The sequence below is a fragment of the Sinocyclocheilus rhinocerous genome, unplaced genomic scaffold (assembly GCF_001515625.1).
Source record: "Sinocyclocheilus rhinocerous isolate Xijiao unplaced genomic scaffold, SAMN03320098_v1.1 scaffold271, whole genome shotgun sequence".
In the NCBI taxonomy this organism is placed as follows: Eukaryota; Metazoa; Chordata; class Actinopteri; order Cypriniformes; family Cyprinidae; genus Sinocyclocheilus; species Sinocyclocheilus rhinocerous.
Window position 1 is genome coordinate 1,252,278 of NW_015657574.1, and position 21,207 is coordinate 1,273,484.

Sequence of the window (21,207 nt, forward strand, 5' to 3'; positions counted from 1 at the left end):
TGATATTATATTTTCCTCCTTGGTACTTCGCCCTGTCATCCGCATCCTTCCCACTTCTTTCTGGATGTTATAAAGATGTCTGCCTGTACTTCCCTTGTTCCATTTATCTTGCCATTTACTGATGATTTTACTTTTAATTATTGTCTTTATTTCTGCTTTGCTAAATAAAATGTATTTTCCATTCCATTATTTTCTAAATCCATTGTATTTTCTTGCTTGATTGCTTCTTTTGCTAATGAATCTGCTGTTTCATTGCCTTTAACTCCCCTGTGAGCAGGCACCCACATAAATGTAACCACTATATTCAAATTATGAAGTCTGAAAAGAGTTTCATATATTTCATTAACTATGTCTTGCCTACCCCGGGATGAAAATGACTGTATCTCAATGCTTGAGCTTGTATTACTTCTAGCTTTTGTAATGATGTTTTAGCTGCCGATCCATATACAAAACTCCCATAATCCAATACTGATCTAATCAATGCTATATATATACACTTTTCATTGCACCTCTGCTTGCTCCCCAATCAGATCCAGATAAACACCTCATAACATTTAGCACCTTTTTACATTTGTTGAGTATATTATTAATATGTTCAGTCCAAATCAATTTGGAATCAAACCACTCCCAAAAACTTAAAGACTTTAACTCGCTTAATTAATTGTCCGTATATTCTTACCTCCATTCCAGTGATTTCCTTTTTTTCCCTTGTAAATATTAGTGATTTATTTTTTTCTACTGAAAACTTAAATCCCCATGAGTATGACCATTTTTCAACCACATTAATTGCCTCTTGTAACTAGCCGATCAAGCCTTAGCGGACCTTTGCACCCTTTAGGTGATTCTGTACAGGCTGTTCTGCTCTGGCAGGCCGATAGGGTTTTTTGATTAATTGAAATCTTTTTTAATAAAAACCTTGCTTTTTTACCTATTCGTTCCATGTTTGGAGTGCATAATGCCGCTGAAACCCATCTGTGGGCGCCAAGGCCCCGTGCACAGCTCCGGTCGATTCTTTTGTTGGGGATCGAGATGTCTCCTTTAGCCCCGAAGGCGAGGCTGAGGCCCTCGGAGCTGGAACTCGTTTGTGTCTGTAGATAAGTGTGTGTGTTTTCTTAATGGGTGCTCTGCAGAGCAGCGCCATGATGAGCCTGGTGAGAGGGGCGGCATATGCCGCTGTTTTTATGGCAGGGCAAGGTTGCACTCTGGGGCATCTGTTTCGTTTTTCTGAGGAGGAGCCGCTCCTCTGTCGTTTGCGCTCTTCGCCTGTCTTTGTTTCAGAATTTCCAGCTCAAGGGGCCTGTATCCGAGGCAACGGATTTAAATTTCAAGCCAATTTACAACTGGGGAAGGGGAAGGGGAAGGAGGGGGTTGTAAGTTTTTTTTTTCAGGATTGAGAGAAAATAGTTCATGGAGATGTAAAGAAATGGCACATTTGTAACCAAATTGTAGATTTGTTGTGTATATATATATAATACACACACAAATGTGAAATTATCAAGAACACAAAATAGCTTGAAGGAATTAACTTTTTTTATTCTTCAGATGTTTGGTTTCTTATAAATATGCATTATATACAAAATAATAGTATAAAACATATAAAGAGCAGTGTGTCATTATTAAATTAACTCTGGAAATAATCACTTTTTTAAAAATTACATTATTGGTTCTGTATTCTCAAAACTAATTATAGGCAATCAGTGGTGAGCAGTCGCTGTGTTTTTCTGTTTCTGTCCATTTCTTGTCTTGTACTCATGGGCCGTGTTGCATAAAAGAAGTCAACTTAACTTCCACTTGGATCTTGCTGGCACAGTTCTGCAAGTTATTTTTCATTTCTTTTTTTTTTTACTTTCCATGTTGATTAAATTCTCAAAAAAACAATCTAAGAAGACCCTGGGCACAAACATAGTGCTCTATTTAATTCTTTTAAGGCTTTTTTGTGAATTTTTAGCTGCTTACAATCTTATTGTAGAGAGGAGAGCAAAAAGTTTTGATTGATGTTAGCAGTTTTTTTTCTTCTCAGACATTCATAGCGCTCATTGTTGATTTGTTTGGGTAAGCTCTCTGATTGGTGCTCCCCTCCTTGTTCTTGCATAGCTGGCAATGCTGGTTGAAGGTTTGGAAGTCCCTGGCACCTTCTATTGATTACTTGGCGGACGACGTGTCCATGATTACCGCAAAAGAATCTTTTTTTTTTCCTCGAAGAAGTCCCTTTTCCTTTCAGTCCACGGGGGAAAAACATACCGTAGCAGAAGAGTTCAGAAATCATCCAGGACTGTACACGTTTTGTACACAAACACTTCTTCAAAATAAAACTAAACTATTGCATTCGATGAGCAGGACTCTGCTCTCTCCAGTTTCTCAAGTTTCTCAGTGCAGCAGTGGCCGTCAATATAAATCTCCAGTCTCTAAGTATTTTTGTAAACAATCCAGAAAAGATTCTGCTTTGATTGTGTTTTTGTCTCCTGTCTTCATCGACATCAGCCTGTAATTTATACCTGTGGAAAGAGTAAAAATAAAACAGAGGCTTAGATTATGCTTTGGAATTGATGCATTGCTCTCAATATGTACAGTAAGAATATTACAGTTTCATTACAACTTGAAATGCATACAGTAGAATATTTAGTGGCCTAAATGGCAGATTTATCACTTTTCTCTCTATTAACAAGCATCTGTTCAGTAGGCTAGATTAGTAGACACTGACAGAATGATACAATGGTGAAGATCCCTGCTTCAAACATGCAGACATATTAAGAAATGAAATGATCCTCCTTACCTCAGTTGCTATGACACATTCACTCCTCTCCTCTGCTATTACAAACACAGACTGGTACACGGAGTCCCTTGGGGAACATATCGTTGATATCCTACACTCTGGCTTTTCCCTGCACACACAAATCACGCTTCATGTTAACACAAAGTAAAAGCACATGGGGCGACTATTTATTGTGCTGAGATGGGGGTGAATGTGCTCTGCTCATTTTTTCGCTTTATAGCGTTTTGTTCTTTTGCTTTGTTTACAGAGGCTGATGTAAAATCCGGTTGCGGATAACTTCTTTTAGCCAGTATTGATGTTCGTATTACAGTCATCAGGCGAGTGCTAAGTGCAAAGGTTAATATACTGGGCAGCACTCTAATGGCGCATGACCTCAGCATAATAAAGCAAATTCAATTTATCCAAACACCTCTATTTATCAAAGTGACATGAAATCCATTTCTTACCTGTACATTCTACTCAATGGTATTTTCTCTTCTAAACACTTTTCGTATTTATGACTTTTGTCCTCTTGGGATACGATGTCCTTGAACTCTTTCGATGAATTGTAGTCCAAGTGGCAGTTCTTGTGTATGTAATTTGATTTGTCAGGTGTGCAGTCCACCTCCAGGCTGACCTGCTTATTAGTGTTCTTCAACTGGGAGGTGGGGATCAAGTTGTCTCTTTGCGATTCCGACATGTTGTTCATTGCCTCGCCTTGAGTCCTTTCTCCAGATGCCTGCCTGTGAATGTGGCGCAGAGCAATGACCACCATGCAGAGCACAACCACGAGCGCCACCAAACCCACGGCTAGAGAAACCGCGGCCCACTGGAAGCGATCTTGGGTTTCAGGAGCAGTGACAGAGTAGTATTCGCAGTGGGGTCCGGTGAAGCCACTGGGGCAGAAGCAGGCGGGCGGGTTCCCTGGGATGCCCACGCAGGAGCCGCCGTTGAGACAGGGTCTGGACGAACAGGCGTTGGAAGGCCGGTCGCAATTGCGGCCTTCGTATCCCGGGGCGCAGGAGCAAACGTAGTCGTTGATGCGATCGTAGCACGTGCCGCCGTTAGCGCAGGGGTTGTTTGCGCAGTCGTTGATGTTGATCTCGCAGCGCTGGCCAGTGAAACCCGCTCGACAGCTGCACATGCGAACGCCCCCCAGGACCACACACAAGCCATCTGTGGATCAGTGGGACAGGTGTCAGTGACAAATTTTACATAGATATGCATGCATACACACATCTGGATCTCTGCATCCGCAACATTTCTAAATGTAAAAGTTAGAGGCAGAAAAGATGCATTCTCGTACCATTGGCACATGGCAGAGTCGTGCATTTGTCCACTCTTCTCTCGCAGTTCAGACCCGTGTAGCCTCTGGGACAGTCACATGCGTAACTGCGCCCGTTGTCTTTCTCGTGGCATCTGCCGCCATGAAAGCACGGGGAGTCTGCGCAGGTGAGCAGACTGTGTTCACAGTGAGTTCCCTCAAAGCCAGGCAGACAGGTGCAGATGAAGCCTTTGTCAAGATCCTATAGGGTGAGAGAGGAAGCAGATGTTTCATAAAGCTATTTATGGACCCATTTGCATTGTTTTATGTTTGTACAGTAATTCTAGATGTTGAGAAAAGGCTTTTCAATGGATGCTTGGATCCATTAATAAGGTCATAGCATGGTCAATGATTTAAGCCTTAGGTTTATCCAAACACTAATAATGAATATTCTGTCATGGACAGATGATAACATTTAATACCAAAGATTATCTGTCATATTTTAGTGATTTTATTATCATTAAAGTCTATTGTGAAGAGGATTAATTTATTTGCGTTTATTCCAGTTCAAATTCACATTACAGTACAAAAACAATAAGCTCGTTAAATGCATGTGGTTTTAATCAAATTCATATACTTAGATTGAGTCAGAATGACTATAAAAACTTGAAGGTTTGGGGCCTTCAATGAAATGATGACTCACCGAGCAAAGACCTCCATTCTTGCATGGGCTGCTGTCACATTCGCGCACCTCAAGCTCGCAGTTGACCCCAGTGTAACCATGCCGACAGGTGCAGGTGTAACTGCCCTGACCTGTATTCATACATGTGGCTCCGTTCACACATGGCTTGTGATGTGTGCAAAAATTCAAATCTGTTTTGAAAGAAATAATAAAAAATGTCAGTACTAGAAAGGGTCATATTTTTCAGCATCAGTGTGAATCACCTTAAGTTTTTCCACGTTTCAGTCACAGATCTACTTGTTCAGTCTTAAACTAGCAATGAGCTAAAGTGCTGTAAGCTCTATTATTACCATGACACTGAGGTCAATGAAGAGTGAGACATTCGCTGTAACTGTTTAGGGTTTAGTCTTACCTTGGTCACAGAACAGTCCACCCCAGCCCTCTTTACAGTTGCACTGCCATGGTTGCTGACAGGTGCCGTGTTTACAGGCTGGATATTTCCTACACTCTGTGCAAAGTTTACCCTGCCATCCTTCTCTGCACCTGCAATACACAAATATATAAAAAAAACACTTTAGTTTAAATATGGTTCAGGACAAACAATGTTTTTAAAACTCCACTAAACTAGATATTCACATAGGACATTTTCCCATCAAACTATAGCTGCCAAAACTCTGACAAAAGCTGAATAAAAATATGTTGCATTTTAAGGCTTATCCTGAATGCAGGTCAGAAAATTACAACAGAGCAAATACTATAGACTATGCATGTATGCAAAGACAAAAATTAAAAGGAATATTCCACACTTCATACACAGGCCATGTATACTTACACACACTCTCCAGGTTTGGAGCAATTGCCATTCGCCTCACTGCATCCCTCCAGACAGATCGCTGCATTAAAAGAAAAAGCTCTTGTTAGTAAACGGTCATGGGTTTACAACAATTATGAAGAGTTAAATCAAAGTTATTTTGACTTATTAAAGGTGATGTATGTAATTTCCCCCATGTTAAATAATTTGTCCTCTACCAGCTTGATATGCATTGATAAAAAGCAAGCCTTTCAGATTGATTCTTTAAATAGTGTACCAAAACATGGCTTTGTTTGTTTGAACACCTCATTCAGTCTGAAATAACAATGTTGTCTTAGCCAGGCTTGGGCAGAACTACCTGTTTGCCCAACAAACGACAGTTCTCAGGTAACTTTTCTTTTTGCAGTAGTGGCACAAAAAAAAATCCAACTTCACCTTTAAAGGCAGAGTGAGTGATTTCTGGTAGCCAATGTTGATATTTGAAATCACCAAAACAAACACGCCTCTACCCCAAAAGGGTCTTGCCCCTATTTTGATAGCTCCGCCCCACATATACGTACGCAACCCAGGCAACGATTAGTTCTGTGAAACAAAGCAAAACCAATGTTACACCGTGTCTACGGACGTGAGCAGCGCGGCGCAACAAATCCCCATGCACTGAACGCGCTCTCCTGCACATCACGAGTAGACACGCCCCTTATTGCTGATTGGCTACAAGTTTGTTTTGCGATTCGGCCCGAATCAGTTTTATAAAATGTTTTTGAAAAATCACTTACTCTGCCTTTAAATGTGAAGGTTCATACTTATTGAAGACGTAATAAATGAATAAGTGTGACTGACTCATTCTTTGCATTAAGCTTTGTTGTAGCTGAACGAAAAACGGAAATGACAGAAACTGGACTAGACATCTATTTCCAAGTTCTGAATCCATTTTCCAATAGGAACATCCATAATTGCATTGTGGCTTTAACTTAATATCAGCTGCTCTTGAATAAACTCAAGTTTAGTAGGCCTACTTGTTCATTATCAGCATAGTGAATGGCTCTTAACCAAATAAATCTCGCTGCAAGCAGATGTACAGAACCTGTCTGGCGAGGTCACTGCTTTGGATGTGGGTAATATACTGTTGCTTGTGTTGAGTCGTCTATGACATTGATTTTGAGCGGGTACCGACCGGCGCTGAACTGCTGGTTAGACCGCAGCAGATGCTCTATCCCAATAACGGACAGCTGCCCCTATTGTTGTTTGTAGTCTGTGCGAACCATATTTGCAGCTGCTACGCTGGAGCGCAACAATGGGGACTACAATTTCGTGGCGCGTGGCGGATAATAATGGCGCGATTAACTCGGCGCGTGCTTGCCATGACGCTCGTGCAGGATTAAATTACCAAGCACGCGCGTTTAGAGTATACACAAACTGTGTCAGCGGCGCCCTGATCAACACCGTGAATTCTCAGAGAAACTACAGCAGTACCAAGAAAAAGCCGAAAGCAAAACACACAAGACTCAAATGAATACAGTCGGCAAACATACGCTTTCCATCAAACCCATAACCATCTCAGCACGCTGTTTGTATTTACTCCTGCACATTACGATCAAAAGAAGTCAAACCCAATCCTAAAGGACCCTAAAGGTACATTTATTTTTTTACTTATATATAAATAGTTTTCGTTTCAAAATTGTGTGTGTTTGACCAAAAAATAAATTAGAAGTTAATAAAGGCGGGAACAGTATGGCCTGAAGAGGTAACCGTAGCAACAGTACGCTACTTGAGGATCATCATTGGAGAAACATTGACAAAACACTGACCTGTTAATGATTTGATATTAGATATTAAATATTAATTTAAACACTTATTCACACTAAATGTTATTTATTAGTTAATTATAGATTTGCATGTCACGATTCGCCTGTATCACATATATATATATATATATATATATATATATATATTTGTTTAACAGATTTAAAAGAGAGTTTATTTGTGCTAGAGGCCACAAAACACAATCCTGGTTGTTCCATTTCTAAAATTTCCTATGCAAATTCCTTTTAAAAGGTTGATCCCAGAGGCCGCTGACAGCACCGTTTACATCACTCAGACATGTTCTAATATTTTTGTTCATTGTAAATTAGAGGGATGAGCAAGACACAGAGCTCACACCTAAGCAAAGCCTCACTTTTCAAGACAAGAGTCCAGTGGATTGTGATCTCTGATTGCTTACGTTCTTCGCAGTACTCCCCCTTCCAGCCAGGGAGACAGGATAACTGCCCATCTGGGTTGCAGGTGTAGTGGCCAAAACGGTCGTCCCTGGGTGTGCATTTTTTGGAACAACTGTCGCCGTAGTAATTTTCACTGCAGATGAACCGGTAAGAATACCTTAGCTCCGTCTGCTTCCCGCTTTGAACATCCTGAGACCATTCAGCCCCTACTTCCAACTTTCTTTGGATGGCAAAAAAGCTTATCTGCAAGTCGGGGTTGTATGTGTCTAGAAAAAAAAGGAGAAAATTGTGATTAGGCCATTGTTGATTTATTATTTGATTTCTTGCTTTTTTTCACAGGTTAAAAAGCTTCAATTAAATAAGTAGGTTAGAGTGTGGCATGATATTTGTAATTTTTCGTTTTTGAAAGTGTCTTAAAAAGAAAAAATGCAGACCAGTAAGTTCTGGGAAGCTGACACATTTGGAGTAAAACTTCCTCTTCCTTTGAGTTAAGCAAAATATTCCCATGGTATTATCCCATTCTAAAGGGCGGGACAGACAAAGGTGTAAAATACAGGAAAATGCAGTCGGATGGTTTTGGCAAGCGCTGTGTATTCTCACCAAAGCCCACTGCGCTTTCCCACGCCAAAAATAAACCAAAGGAAGTTCAATTGTGTTCGAGAATGAGAATGCAAAGGTGTTTGAAGCAATAGGAAAATGCATTACAAATTTACAAATTTTCAATGAACATGTTTCTTAGAAGCTTGCCAAGGTTTAATGAAGCGTTGTAGACAAAATAATGTAGGCTAAGGCTATATAAAACGTTCTAATGAAAAGAGAAGCTTGTACAATGTCGAAGTGTCGCCCTCTAGTGGACAAAATCGACTCTTACCTACAGGTAGATTCGCGTATGGTGAGTGCCAGGCCTCAATAATCAATGAAAATGATCCCTAGGAGGAAAGAGACATTTAGATTTTTGCCTTTTATATCTAAAACAACAGATTACATACATTATTAAACCATGAGCGGATGTAGCCTATAAATAAAAAATAACAGCATTATAAAATCTTTATGAAGCAGAAATAAATTAATAACCGCAATTAAAGTGATCAAAATATTGAATGTGGAATGGATCAAAACTGTTACTCTGTACATGTTGAACCTGGCTGCATTACAAACTGTTGCTACCCCAATACTGTAATAAACCGCAAACATGTTTCAGCTCATATACGATCAAAAGGAGTTGCATTTGAGGAGCTCACCGGCCAGCCAAAGTTGAACGGCAGTCGAATCGGTGTGCTGAAAGAGCCACCTCCCATGATACTGAACGAGTTTGTCCCCAGCACTGGCGTTATGGCACTTCCAAAGATACAGTCACCTGGAGACACGACCACCTGGTAGTTTTTTAGGCAAACTCGGAAGAAAGTCCTGCATTCAGGCTTGCATGCATTGCCATTTGCGAGCAAGCCTTTGAAATTTCTGAATTCGTGAAGGTCGAGTTCGAAAACACCAGATCCAAATATCTGAAGGGAAAAATTACACGCGTTACAACATTGCACTGCAAACACTGGCTTACCTACAAAAGTGCGCTCGAGAAACAATTGAGAGGAACGGGGTCCTGCTGACTTTCCACAGGACCTGGGATGTTTACCTGCGTCAAAACGGTCGTGAAAATTGCGATGAGAAAGGTGAGCCAAGCTGCCATGCTTTTCGATTCTCCTGGGCAGCCGCGTCACCCACGATTTTATTCCCCGAAAGAGCCTATTCCAATGTAAAAGGGTGCAATGAAAACAAACGCCGAAGAGTAAAAAGGTATATCCCGCTGCGCTTCCACCCTGCACGGCACTTCAGTGTGCAGGAGCACGTCAAATTTCCAGGTTATCCAAAAGGTGAAGGTGAAACTGGGAAATCAGCATCCAGTATTATTCCTCTTCGTCTCAAGATATCCACGGAGCATGTTTAGTATTCCACAGTGAGCACACCGATGTGTTTAGTGTCAATGGTAATGTCTTGTTTTGGTTCTAAACTTTGTGCGTCAGCATCGCGCTGTTGGGTATCCTCGCGCTTCTCGCGTAATTCGTGAATGAAGACTTGTTTCTTGCGTCCCGCAGTATTTATACTGGCTTTGTGTACGCGCTACTCATTATATAAACTGTCTATCACTAAACGCCGCCCACTTTATATAGTCAGTCAGCCCCCCTCTCTCGAGAACAATGATATCCACATTTAATACCCACCACTACGCGGATGATGACCAATTGAGCGCGAGTGATTATTAACAAGCCCAGCATCTGTTGGCATATTTAAAGCAGGCACGGTTAAACGCTGTTTCACACCGTGCAATTTTCTCTCATCCAAAAAAGGAGGAAACTTCACACAACGTACGCACAGCCTGTTACTTCTCGTTTGTCCCCGTTCCAGTCAATTGCGCGGGTAATTATATTACATCATTGAACGCGTGCGCGGTCAGTGTAGGGTCATATACCTTACCTGATGTTCCGGCGTAGAGCCTCTTCATGTTTCTACCTAAGCGCTATAGTAATCACTATAGTAGGTAATATTTGAATATGTATTGTATCTATTTTAAATACACCTCTAAGCATTTCTTTTAATTTTCACAGTTTTATACAAAGTATTTTATTTTTGTATTTTTATCAAAAGAATCAAAAGCTCACTCCAAGTGATGCCTAATTAAAAATATGCATAATATTTCCTCATTTAATTTGATACATGTGCTGCACGCGTTGTCCTTTCAGCCTAAATACAGCGTGCCATTATTGTTGAGTCGCGTGCCCCTCATCAGAAGCGCGTTTCGAGGGCTTTCATGTTGCTTTCATACGGGCCTCTGGCTGCGATGGGGTGAGATAACAATTCAGCTGTATGATAATGAGGGTTTTAGCTATAACCGCCATAAAACTCTTCGTCTTCTTCTTTTGCAGTTAACAAGAAAGATCATGTAAATCACTCCAGTTTTATTCCGGTTTAATTCGACCCTTTACCTTAAGTGTCACGATGGTTTATGAATCAGTCATTTTGGATGAGGATAATTGCGTCATTTAGGTGTAAGCCTGTTATTTAATTATCTTTATTTCGAAAATAAATTTATTAATTTAGCTCAAAATTAAACATACGAGCTCAATAAAAGATTAGTAAATATATTAAAACATAATACGCAATCTTTGCATATGCTGAACCTGATGGGCTAATAAATTAATTTCTTAAAATTATTTGGAAAATTAGAGTGGTTTGCAGGCATGCTCTTTGATAAAGCATTAGGCTACATCGGATTGCATGAGCCTATATTTCTGAAAGGAAAGAGCAATGCAAATTACAGAGAAGTTTAAATTGAAAGCATTTCCAGTCTGGTTTCGATATTTTGCCAATGTCCACAGGCGTTTTGATTTTTGATTGGTTGTGCTATTGGACTGTCATGTCGCTTGAGGATTTTCTATTTACTATCTGGTGCTAAATTGAGCGCGCGCGCTGATCGACTGACTGAACCTGTTCATTTTGGATTCTAGCTGGCCTCGTTAGTGTGAATAGAGAGGCATTCGGCGCATCCAAACAGTGCATTAATTGCATTACAATAATGCGAAATTTTCAATAATTACAGCAAGCCCTGTTTTCATTTGCCAGTGCGCTCTGAATGAGCCAACATGAGTATTTGAAAGAAACGCCTGATACATGCACAGGTGGCGAAAGTGCATGAAAGAGGGTTTAATTGCTTTGTGGTTAGCGGTGACATTTGAGCTCTTTCGACAAGGCATTATAGTTTCTCTGGCTATCTTGCCAAATTTAGTAGTAAGCCGAACTGACAGCTTGAATATCCCATTATCAATCACGTATTATGATTAAAGCTTATAAAATAAGGTTTAGTTAAAAACTGTACAAGCTCTATATTTCATATAGGCCTGTTTGAATCATACACAAGCCATACAGCCAGATGTAGTTCTTTGATCCTATTTAGGTCTGAAGCCGAGGGAGTATATAAATCATAAATCATATAAATCAGCTCAGCTGCAATACTAGACTCCCATCTCTTCCATCCTCTGTTGTTTAAAATATTATTATAATATTTTTTTGTGACATATTTGTAAATTTGAGATACCTCACGTGTAAACTTTGATCTAAACCTTTAATAAACTGTTAAACACACTGTTTCTGTGTTTATATTAGCCTGTTTTTACTTTTGGTCAATAGGGCATTTGATAGTTAGCCTATAGTAAGAAGGGTTGCCTCACTTCCCATGTTTTATCGGTTAGTGTTTTTTATGAAACATTTATCAAGGGTCTTTTTAAATGGAAATTCTAGTGGATGTTGACACAGACCCTGATATGTGAAACAGTGTTTGTTGATTCGCTATTATCGGTTTCAAATCTTTTTTTCTCCATTCTGGTCTGCTTTTGAACACTTGCTGAGACAGCATATTTATCTTTTTTTTCCCTGATGATGTATTGAATAGGTTTTGTGAGTCGTATTTACACACCTGCCATGCTGATGATGGCTAGAACAAATTAAACAACAAAATGAAAGAAAATGCACGTAGAGAGAGAGAGAGAGAGAGAGCGAGGAAGAGAGAAAGTGATGGAGAGACATACCCTTTGCATCTATACTTGTTTTGTTTATGAGCTGAATTGTTAAAAGCACCATTTATAACAAATTAACCATAGCAGAGACATGTTTGTTTTGGCTTATTGTGAGCAATCACTGAGTTTCAGTGGACAAAGCAGTGCATTAGTCCACAACGCCACATGGCATATCATATCATTTGTTTTGCAACTAGTTAAATAGCAATACCACTCTCAGCACGCTTCAAATCAGCCTGTTTTCGACAAATCATTTAACCGGGTTTATAGTCTGATGATGGTATCATATTATTTGCACCCAGGAGGTTGTGTGAAAAGCTGGTTTCTGGTTTGATAGCTGTGGAAAATATTGCCCGTCTTATCTCCTCTGGTGCCATATGTCTCAAATTAAACAGACATAATAAATGTCATGGTGCAAGCAACAACTGAGCATTTATAGATGTGTTTCATGCATTCACACTGCTGATGATAGTGCATTGTGCTAAATGTGTAAAATTACCATTCCTTGTCTCTTTTCACGGTAGAAGGGAGATAAAAGACAGAACAAGCTTTGAATAACAAATTGTTTTAATGGTTGCTGTGAAACGATTGTGTCTTTGAATAGATTTTTCAAGGAGAAATATCTTTAACAATTTTCAATAATCTATAAAGAACAGATAAGATATATCTTATATAAGATAGAATTACACACACACACACACACACACACACATATATATATATATATATATATAAGAAAATAAATAAATGCTGCTGTTAGTAAAAATAATAAAACTTCGTACCGTAATTACATTATAGATGGCCGTTTGATAACATCACAAAACTGAACTTTTCAACTTGTTCATTTTATTATACGATCCAGAAACTGTAACTCTGGATTTGAACGAACTAAAGTCCCAAGAGGACTTTCTGCACTCCTCAAATCGCCCCTGCGGTGAGCAGAAAGCGGATCACAGAGCATTTTTTCTCCTGTGTCTACACCACTTCCCTCCACTCCACAGTTGTCTGGTCTATATACAATATATGTCTTCTTGTTTTGACTGTGCATAGAGATCTGATGATCTGTGAGATCAGTCTGATGATATGCCTGTTTCCATTCATTTCCAAAAAGTGAACTAAATTTTGGAAGGATAATTCGTTTATATATATATATATATATATATTATCCTTACAGATATTTTGTAATATTGTCAGATCAACAATATCAGGTCATACTGAACAAGCAGCAAAATAGATATGTTTTTTCTATCAGCAAACCACTTTAGATATGAGCACAAATTTCTCTCTATTTAAATAAATAAATAAGGTTTCTTTATTATAAGGTTTATTGTGGTTTATGTATGTCAGCTACATCTGCTTTGTATCGCCACATGCAGAAGTGCTCAGCATTGTTACTGTAAATCCAGAACTTATAAAATAAACCTGCTTCTTTTGCCGGACTGACTTATCAACACTTTTTTTTATTGCCAACACTGGAAGTGGAGGCAGATGGCCCTGGTCCACTTGGATTACACCCCTATTAAAAACATGGCAGTTTCACACTCTGCGATGCTGCATTTGATCTCTGAGCCACAATCTGTCTTGGCCAATCAATATCCAGTCCGTCGGTAGTGCTGCGCTGAGAGGCTGTATATCAGCAATATAAGCCACCTGTTTCACTGATTATAGTTCAGAGCTCTATTTGTTTTAGCTAAGCACCAGCAAATGACTAAAGCAGGACAGCGCTCATTGTAAAATATTCCACTGAGGAAGGTTAATTAATTCGAGTTGCTCATGTTGTTAGATATATGGCTTCACACCAAATCCAACCTCTATCAAAATATTTTTTTAAGACTTTGGCCAGTGAATATAGATGCTTATATTTCTATGGATATAAATGTGAACATTATGAATATAGATAAAAATTGGACAGTACTAAACATAAGTACAAAAGGCTTTGTTACCATTATAAACATCCTCTGTGGCTGTGTCCGTCTTGATGCTGGCGATTCATTAAGGGTTCTCATTAAAATCACTAGCACCCACCCATCACCCCACTGAGAGGAGCTTGACTATCAATCTGAACCTGTTTTGGAACTTTTCTACCATTCTCTCCCACATTATGTTGACACAACAGTATTGTTCCAGCACTCTTCTCGTCCCTATCAAGAATGCTGTTACTGGCAGTTGTTCTGCTGAAACCACGATCCGTGAGTGTATTTCAAGATGTCACGATCCATCGTATCATGACCTTCTGGAAGAAACCCTACTGAAAAGTACATAATAATCAGAAAAATAATAGATTGTACACGAAAATGCAGAATAAGCAAATTTCTCAGATGCAATCAACATTAGTGGCTGTTTTATTTAGCAAAAAGTGGATGTTTGAATTAGTAAATAATGTATTTTAAAAACAACTCAATCATAGAATATAGTGTATATATATATATATGTTGGCAAGATTTTGAAAAATTAAAGAAGTCTCTTATCCAAGGCTGCATTTATTTGATAAAAATGCCGTAAAAAGCAATTTTGTGAAATGTTATTACAATTTAAAATATCTGTTTTTTATTTTAAAATATTTATTTCTGTGATGGCAAAACTGAATCAGCAGCCATTACTCCAGTTTTAAGTGTCACATGAACCTTCAGAAATCATGCTAATATGTTGATTTGGTGCTCAAGAAATGTTATTTATTTATTTAGGAAGCCATAATGCATTTCAGAATTCTTTGATGAAAGTTAAAAAAAATTGAATTTATTTGAAATGGAAGTCTTTTACTATTATAATGCCTTTTACTGTCACTTTTGATCAATTTAATGCACCATTACTGAATAACAATATTAATGTATTTAAAAAAAAATCTTACTGACCCCAAACTTTTTAACGCTAGTGTACATTCAAATGTCACCCCTCCTGAAATGTGTAACCCTGCAATATTTATAGGGAAACAATGGGGTTGAATGAATCTGATATTTGTGTTCTCTCATCTCCAGAGCAGCAGCTGAACTTGATGCATCCAGCTAGTATGGTGCCAATGACAGAAAGAGACTAGTTCCACTTCCTGACTCAATTATGAGAGAAGACATGTGGTTGAGATACAGAACGTAGATTAGAGAGACCACCTGCAGCCATGTAAGGGGTTTAGAGCACGATTCGAGACTGAATTAAAGCATGCTCTAATCTTCTCAGAAAACATACTCTATTAATCAATGACATGCTACATCTTATCACCCACATCTTTGCCTGCGAAACAAAAGTGAAAACCGTGTGTTTGATCTGCTTGCTGTACTTCTTCACTATGGAAGCCTGATACAACTAGTGATGTGACTCATTTTACCTTCAGAACTTTGTCACTGGTGCTAGCGGTGATGAAGTAAAATGAATCCCAGTGGTTAGGTACATGGCACCTTGGGAGCATGGCCAAAAGCAACACATGGGGGCACAGTTTCTGTAAAGCCTTTGCCACAATGGGATTAACGTCTGTAGCCCAAGATAATCCCAGTTGTCTCCACACTAACCCACCATGCAAAACTGGAAGATGAGATAGAGGGTAAATGGACAGAGAGGGCTAAGATGGAGTCGGAGGGCTACACTGGACTCATGAGTGATGCTCCTACAGATTTTTGTCTACTTTCTTTGTTACCAGGTAGGAGTGGAAGGTTCTACTGGCCGAAGGTCTGAAAAAAATTTGGGTAATCTGTTGCATGGGGTGCAAGACTACTAGCCATCTGTGGGCATGACGTGGTCATTAATCAGTCAACAAGTGAGATCTACGCTGCGGTTAAGCTCCATACAAGTAAATGCACTACACACTTGGAAGTCCAAATGATCTTAGCATCTCTTCCAATCCTTTATGATGTTTACTTCATGCAGGTTATAGTAGGATATACTTTTCTTAAAATGCTCAATCAGCACATCTTGTACAAGAGAGAACAAATTAAAAACACTGTAAAATTACTGCTTTTGTACGATACACTGAAAAAATTTACGCTGAAACAATTTTCACTGAGATATTGCTAGTATATTTTCCAAATAATTACAAATAACACATTGAGTTAAACGTGAATTTATGTAAAAAGACTGAAATTGTATTTTCTCCTTTAGAAAAATGAACCATGGTTTTATAGTAAAAGTGTAGTAACCATTTTTTTTGGCATATTGACTACCATTTGTATAACCACAGTTTTGCTACAAATACCATGGTTAAACTATGGTTAGTGTAGCAAAACCATGGTTAATTTTTGGTAACCAAAAATACCCCAAAAATGGTTTAACTATACCAAAAATTGTTTAACTATAGTAACCATGTTTTTTTTTTTCTTTTTTTCTTTGTAGTAAAACCATGGTTAATTTTCACAAGGGCTTGTAAAACATACTGCAAATAGATGGTAAAGTTTGTAAACAAACTTTGATGTTGGTCTGAGAAAGCGCAAAAAGCTTTAAGTTGGACAAAATCTAGGTTGAAGTAGTTTCAAAAGATGAAGTTTAAAAATGAGATAAATAGAAACATTGTTAGCATGTTTCTAGATCATTTTATCATGTTGCTGGCAGGTTTTGGGATGCTGTTAGCATGTTTTAGCACATTGCTAGCATGTTTTAGCAAGTATTAAAATGTTACTTTGTTTCAAAGTAAACAAAAAAAATCCTCCGATAATTAAAATTCACAACATAATTACAACACATTAAATTAAAAGTGAAAAGTTCTTGTAAAACATACTCCAGTAAATGTATAACATGTGAAACAACACAATTAGTGAAATAAAAGAATGAGCTTTAAAGGGATAAAAGCAAATTTACTTGTGCTGATCTAAACCTGTATGACTTTCTTTTTCTGTAGAAAAAACACAGAGGACGATATACATATAATGAAAGTCAATAGGCTCCAAAACAACATTGGACCACACTGTCTTACATTTTATGGGGGAAAAACACTTTAGTGTTTATATATCGACCTCGTCTTGCATGTATACACATTAGTCAGAAAGATGGCCCAACTCCATTACTAAAATATGCTTTTATACTCCCAGAGGGTTCTCTCCAGAGATCTAGTTAGCCACTCACCTAATTAACCACCAGGGTCCACATTTGTAACGCTTCAGGTCATGGGGTCATCCATTATTCAAGGACTGTGTTAATGGACGAAGCAATCTTCTTCAATTTTTTGCATCTTTTAGAACTAGCTTCGTGCAGCCCAGCAGACACGGAGCAGGTTATTTGAGTAGTGTAGTAGTGTTTGACATTTATGAATATTTATGAAAGTATATAATGGAATAGATGTCAGTCAGCACATTATATTATTCTGCTCATCATTTGGTACCACGTTACCATTTTTCATATAAATCAAATTTTAACCCAGAGTACATTTATCACAATTATGGCCGTTTGAATGACGTTGTCTCTCCGAGAATGCTCAGAACCAGACTATTGAGGAGAAAATTGAATCACTTAGGAAGCTGGGGTCAGAGGAAGTGACCTAAAAGTGCTGACACACAATTACTCATAGCAAGGGTTATGTCACAGGCTGTCACAGTTGTAAAGTGTTGCGTAAAGTGTGTAGTTCATCTGACAAGACGCTGATGCAAGTGCTCCAGCTTCACGGAAGACAGTAGATATCCATTGGTTACTATATTATGACTTCATCAATACCAAGAAAAAGTCAAACAACTCCCAAAGGAATGATGCAATTAATTTGAGAAGTGTATGAGTTTCATAATGTCAGACAAGAAACTTAAAAGGACAAAATGACAGCTGATGCCAACACTTGCGAAAACTCCAGATGACGACAACTTTGGATCTTCATACAGAATTGTCTAATATTGTCCATATAGTAATCATTATGATCCCCATCTATAATCTTTGCCTAACAGATTCATTGTGTCTGAATACATGATGTTTACTAACCACATAACTTTCAACTGTATATTACTTCCATATGGACATTACTTTGACACATTCATCTCTAACTAATGACAGAATACTTTCTGACTAACATTTAAATATGCATTTTCAGTGAAGTTGTTGCGAAACGATATGTATTGTGCAAAACGCTATAGATATAATTTAAAAAAATATATTTCTTTAATGCATAAACAAACATTTATTTATTTACTTACTTACGTTGATGGTTCCACGAACAACCTTTAACATCCATGAAACTTTGCCACTGGACAAAAGGTTCTTTACTGTGGAAAAAGGTTCTTAAGAATATTCAAATATTCTTCACACAAAACTAAGAAATTCAGAACTGTTCATAGAAACCTTTATTTTGGAACTTTTATTTTTAAGAGTGTTCTGTGAAAATCAGTGGGTCAGTGTTGTTGTTGTTGTTGTTTTTGGGCCCCATTGACTTTATTGTGTGACCGCAAACATTCTTCAAAATATCTTTGTGTTCTTATGGGTTTGGAATGACATGAATGTGAGTAAATGATGACAGATTTTTCATTTTGGGGAGGAATATCCCTGTTTTCAATGAAAGTGGGATTAATGCGCTGGTTTTAACAGGAAACCATGCTTGTCTTTCAACTGTTGTGATGTTTCAGTCTGTGACCGTCATGAGGAGGCTGATGAGGCTCCTAATGAGCAGTTACCACTGAGCTTCCTTGCCAACGAGGAAGGGGCAACAGAAAATGATTATGGCCGGAGCAACAAAGGAATAATATTTCTGTTTATCTGCTTTGGGATGGGTCAGGGGTATTTTTGGAAGGCTGTTGTTTTTTCCTCTGCAAATTCCAGGTTCCGCTTTTTTTCCGTCTCCCCCCTTCACCCCTTGTTCCCAGACTGTGAATGCACGGACGCTTCCTCTCCCTTCTTCCTATTCTCAGCCTCTGATTGCTAGGAAGCGTATGTGTGTGTATGTGTGCGCGTGTGTGTGCGTGTGCACGTGTGTGAGGCAGAGACACACACGCAGATATTTCATAGTGAGGGGGAGCGTGTGTGTGGTGTGTAGGGTGTGGGGGGATATGGCCATTAAAGAAATGAGGGGAGAGTGTCAGCGCTTCCACGAGTGCCGCTTTCTCAGAAACAGCTGCTGATAGTTAGTGTGTTAAACCTGTGCAGACAGCTCAGAAAAGCACATGCAGATGGATTTAAACTCCTACAGTTTTAACCAGACTGTGTCATGCTAAAATTACTCTGTGTTGCAGACTAAATAAGCAGACTAAAAATGGATTGTCTGTTGGAGGACATGGTGTTGCTTCCAGGTGATATGACTTTAGTTTTCCTGATTGCATGCGTTTATCAATATTGAATATCCTGAGGATGTCTCTGCTAATTGGTGACCATCTGAAAATCCATGAATCAAGCTTATGTATAAAAACAGTAGTAAATGGCAGCATGCCCTGCTTCTCTCATAAGGCTTTTATAAACGGTGCAGTAGCTTCCAAAAAGAAGTTTGTCCAGCGATTATAATTTCAAATATACAGTGGGATCCAAAAAGTCTGACCACACTGAAAATCTGGGATTTGAAATGTAACTTAAACCTGGAATAAACAATGTGTGAAGTAATGATGTAAATGCGATTGAAATATTCATGGTTCTGCACAATGTCTTAGTCATTAATCAAATAAGTCTATTTCTGACATTAATCGTGTCATACTGGAGAACTTGATCATCAGGTTTTACACAGCCTGTTATTAATAAAGCAAAATGGGGACAAACCAAACATTAAGACATCGAGGTTATTTTTCAGTTAACTATTCACTCACATTTTTATGCTGATACTATGGTTTATAATGTAATTAAAATTACATCAAAAAACTTTTGGACCTCAAATTTGTCTTTTTCAAAGCTCAGGGTTGGTAAGAATCAATAATGTTTTTGAAAGACGTCTCTTATGCTCACCAAGGCTGCATTTATGCAATCAAAAATACAACAGAAATGGTAATATTGTGAAATATTATTACAATTCAAAGTAAATTCTTTAATATACTTTAAAATGCAATTATTTCTGTAATGGCAAAGCTGAATTTTCAGCTGACTTCAGTCTTCAGTGTCACATGATCCTTCAGAAATCATTCTAATGTGCTGATTTGCTGCTTAAGTGACATTTCTTAGTATTATAATTATGAATATTTTTTGAAACATTTGTTCAGGATTATTTCATGAATTGGAAGTTCAAAAGAATAGCATTTTATTTGAAATAGAAACGCGAACCTGGAAAACCAGACATTATGATGTTTTAAATGCAAATGAAGGGTAGTAAGCAAAACTGTAACCCTCGATTCTAGTGTGGCAGTGACACACACCAGTCTAGAGGATGCAGACACCAGCGGGTTACTGAAAACTATTAGTGGTTGTGACCTTGGGACGGGTCATGACCTCTGCGTGTGTAATGTCTCACAGTGACATAGATCAGTATAGACACTCCATGTGAACAGTGATATTCTCTGGTGCGTTTCACTATATGGCTAACATTTCTTTTAATGAACAATGAACATTTGAACATTACTTTTATTTTATCTTTATCTTCATGGATAAGGATCTGAGCTGACAACTCATTCCAGGGAAGTATGAAGGGCCTGCCACATCATCTTCCCCTAAGGCAAGGCATGTAATCCAAGGCTGCTCAAAGATGACTGACTGTTCTTGCACTTTTGAGTAGTTTAAATTGCTTCCTTGAGTGACATGTAATCTAGCAAACTAACTCATTATAAGTATAATTTACAGTGGAAAGGTGCTCAAAGTGGTATTAGGATGTAGCCCGAGGAAAATAGCACATAAAGTATTGTATTTTGCTTCAAAATGTTGCTTCTGTTTTTCACTAAAAGAGCAACTAAATCCATAGCTCTTTGTACCCAAATCTTTTCTGCTTTTGCAGAATTCACTTTTTGTTTGCCAAGTATCTCGAAGTATTGCAAAACAAGGCATTTTTGTTAAACCAGTGTCTTGAATCAAGTTCACATGGGGTCTAACGCCAAAATTAACAGTAAGACCG

General features: G+C 38.4%; 1 protein-coding gene across 1 annotated transcript; it reads right to left on the reverse strand.

The window, feature by feature from the left end:
- Positions 1 to 1,747: 1,747 nt before the first annotated feature.
- Positions 1,748 to 9,825, reverse strand: LOC107721368 (delta-like protein 4). Its single transcript, XM_016529349.1, has 11 exons — positions 9,359 to 9,825; positions 8,970 to 9,230; positions 8,600 to 8,657; positions 7,731 to 7,994; positions 5,531 to 5,591; positions 5,111 to 5,241; positions 4,720 to 4,889; positions 4,059 to 4,278; positions 3,220 to 3,928; positions 2,774 to 2,882; positions 1,748 to 2,495 (listed from the first exon to the last, which is right to left on the reverse strand). Exons 1-11 carry the CDS (start codon positions 9,410 to 9,412, stop codon positions 2,490 to 2,492), a joined length of 2,043 nt encoding a protein of 680 aa, XP_016384835.1. The 5' UTR covers positions 9,413 to 9,825; the 3' UTR covers positions 1,748 to 2,489.
- Between the last annotated feature and the right edge of the window lie 11,382 nt (positions 9,826 to 21,207).

Bases quoted from the DNA above. Each gene is read 5' to 3' on its own strand.
- LOC107721368 (XM_016529349.1), bottom strand. From the start codon at position 9,412: ATGGCAGCTTGGCTCACCTTTCTCATCGCAATTTTCACGACCGTTTTG. The intron at 4,890-5,110 runs GTAAGACTAAAC...CTTTCAAAACAG, and splicing joins TGGACTGTTCTGTGACCAAG to ATTTGAATTTTTGCACACAT. The intron at 4,279-4,719 runs GTGAGTCATCAT...CTCACCCTATAG, and splicing joins AGAATGGAGGTCTTTGCTCG to GATCTTGACAAAGGCTTCAT.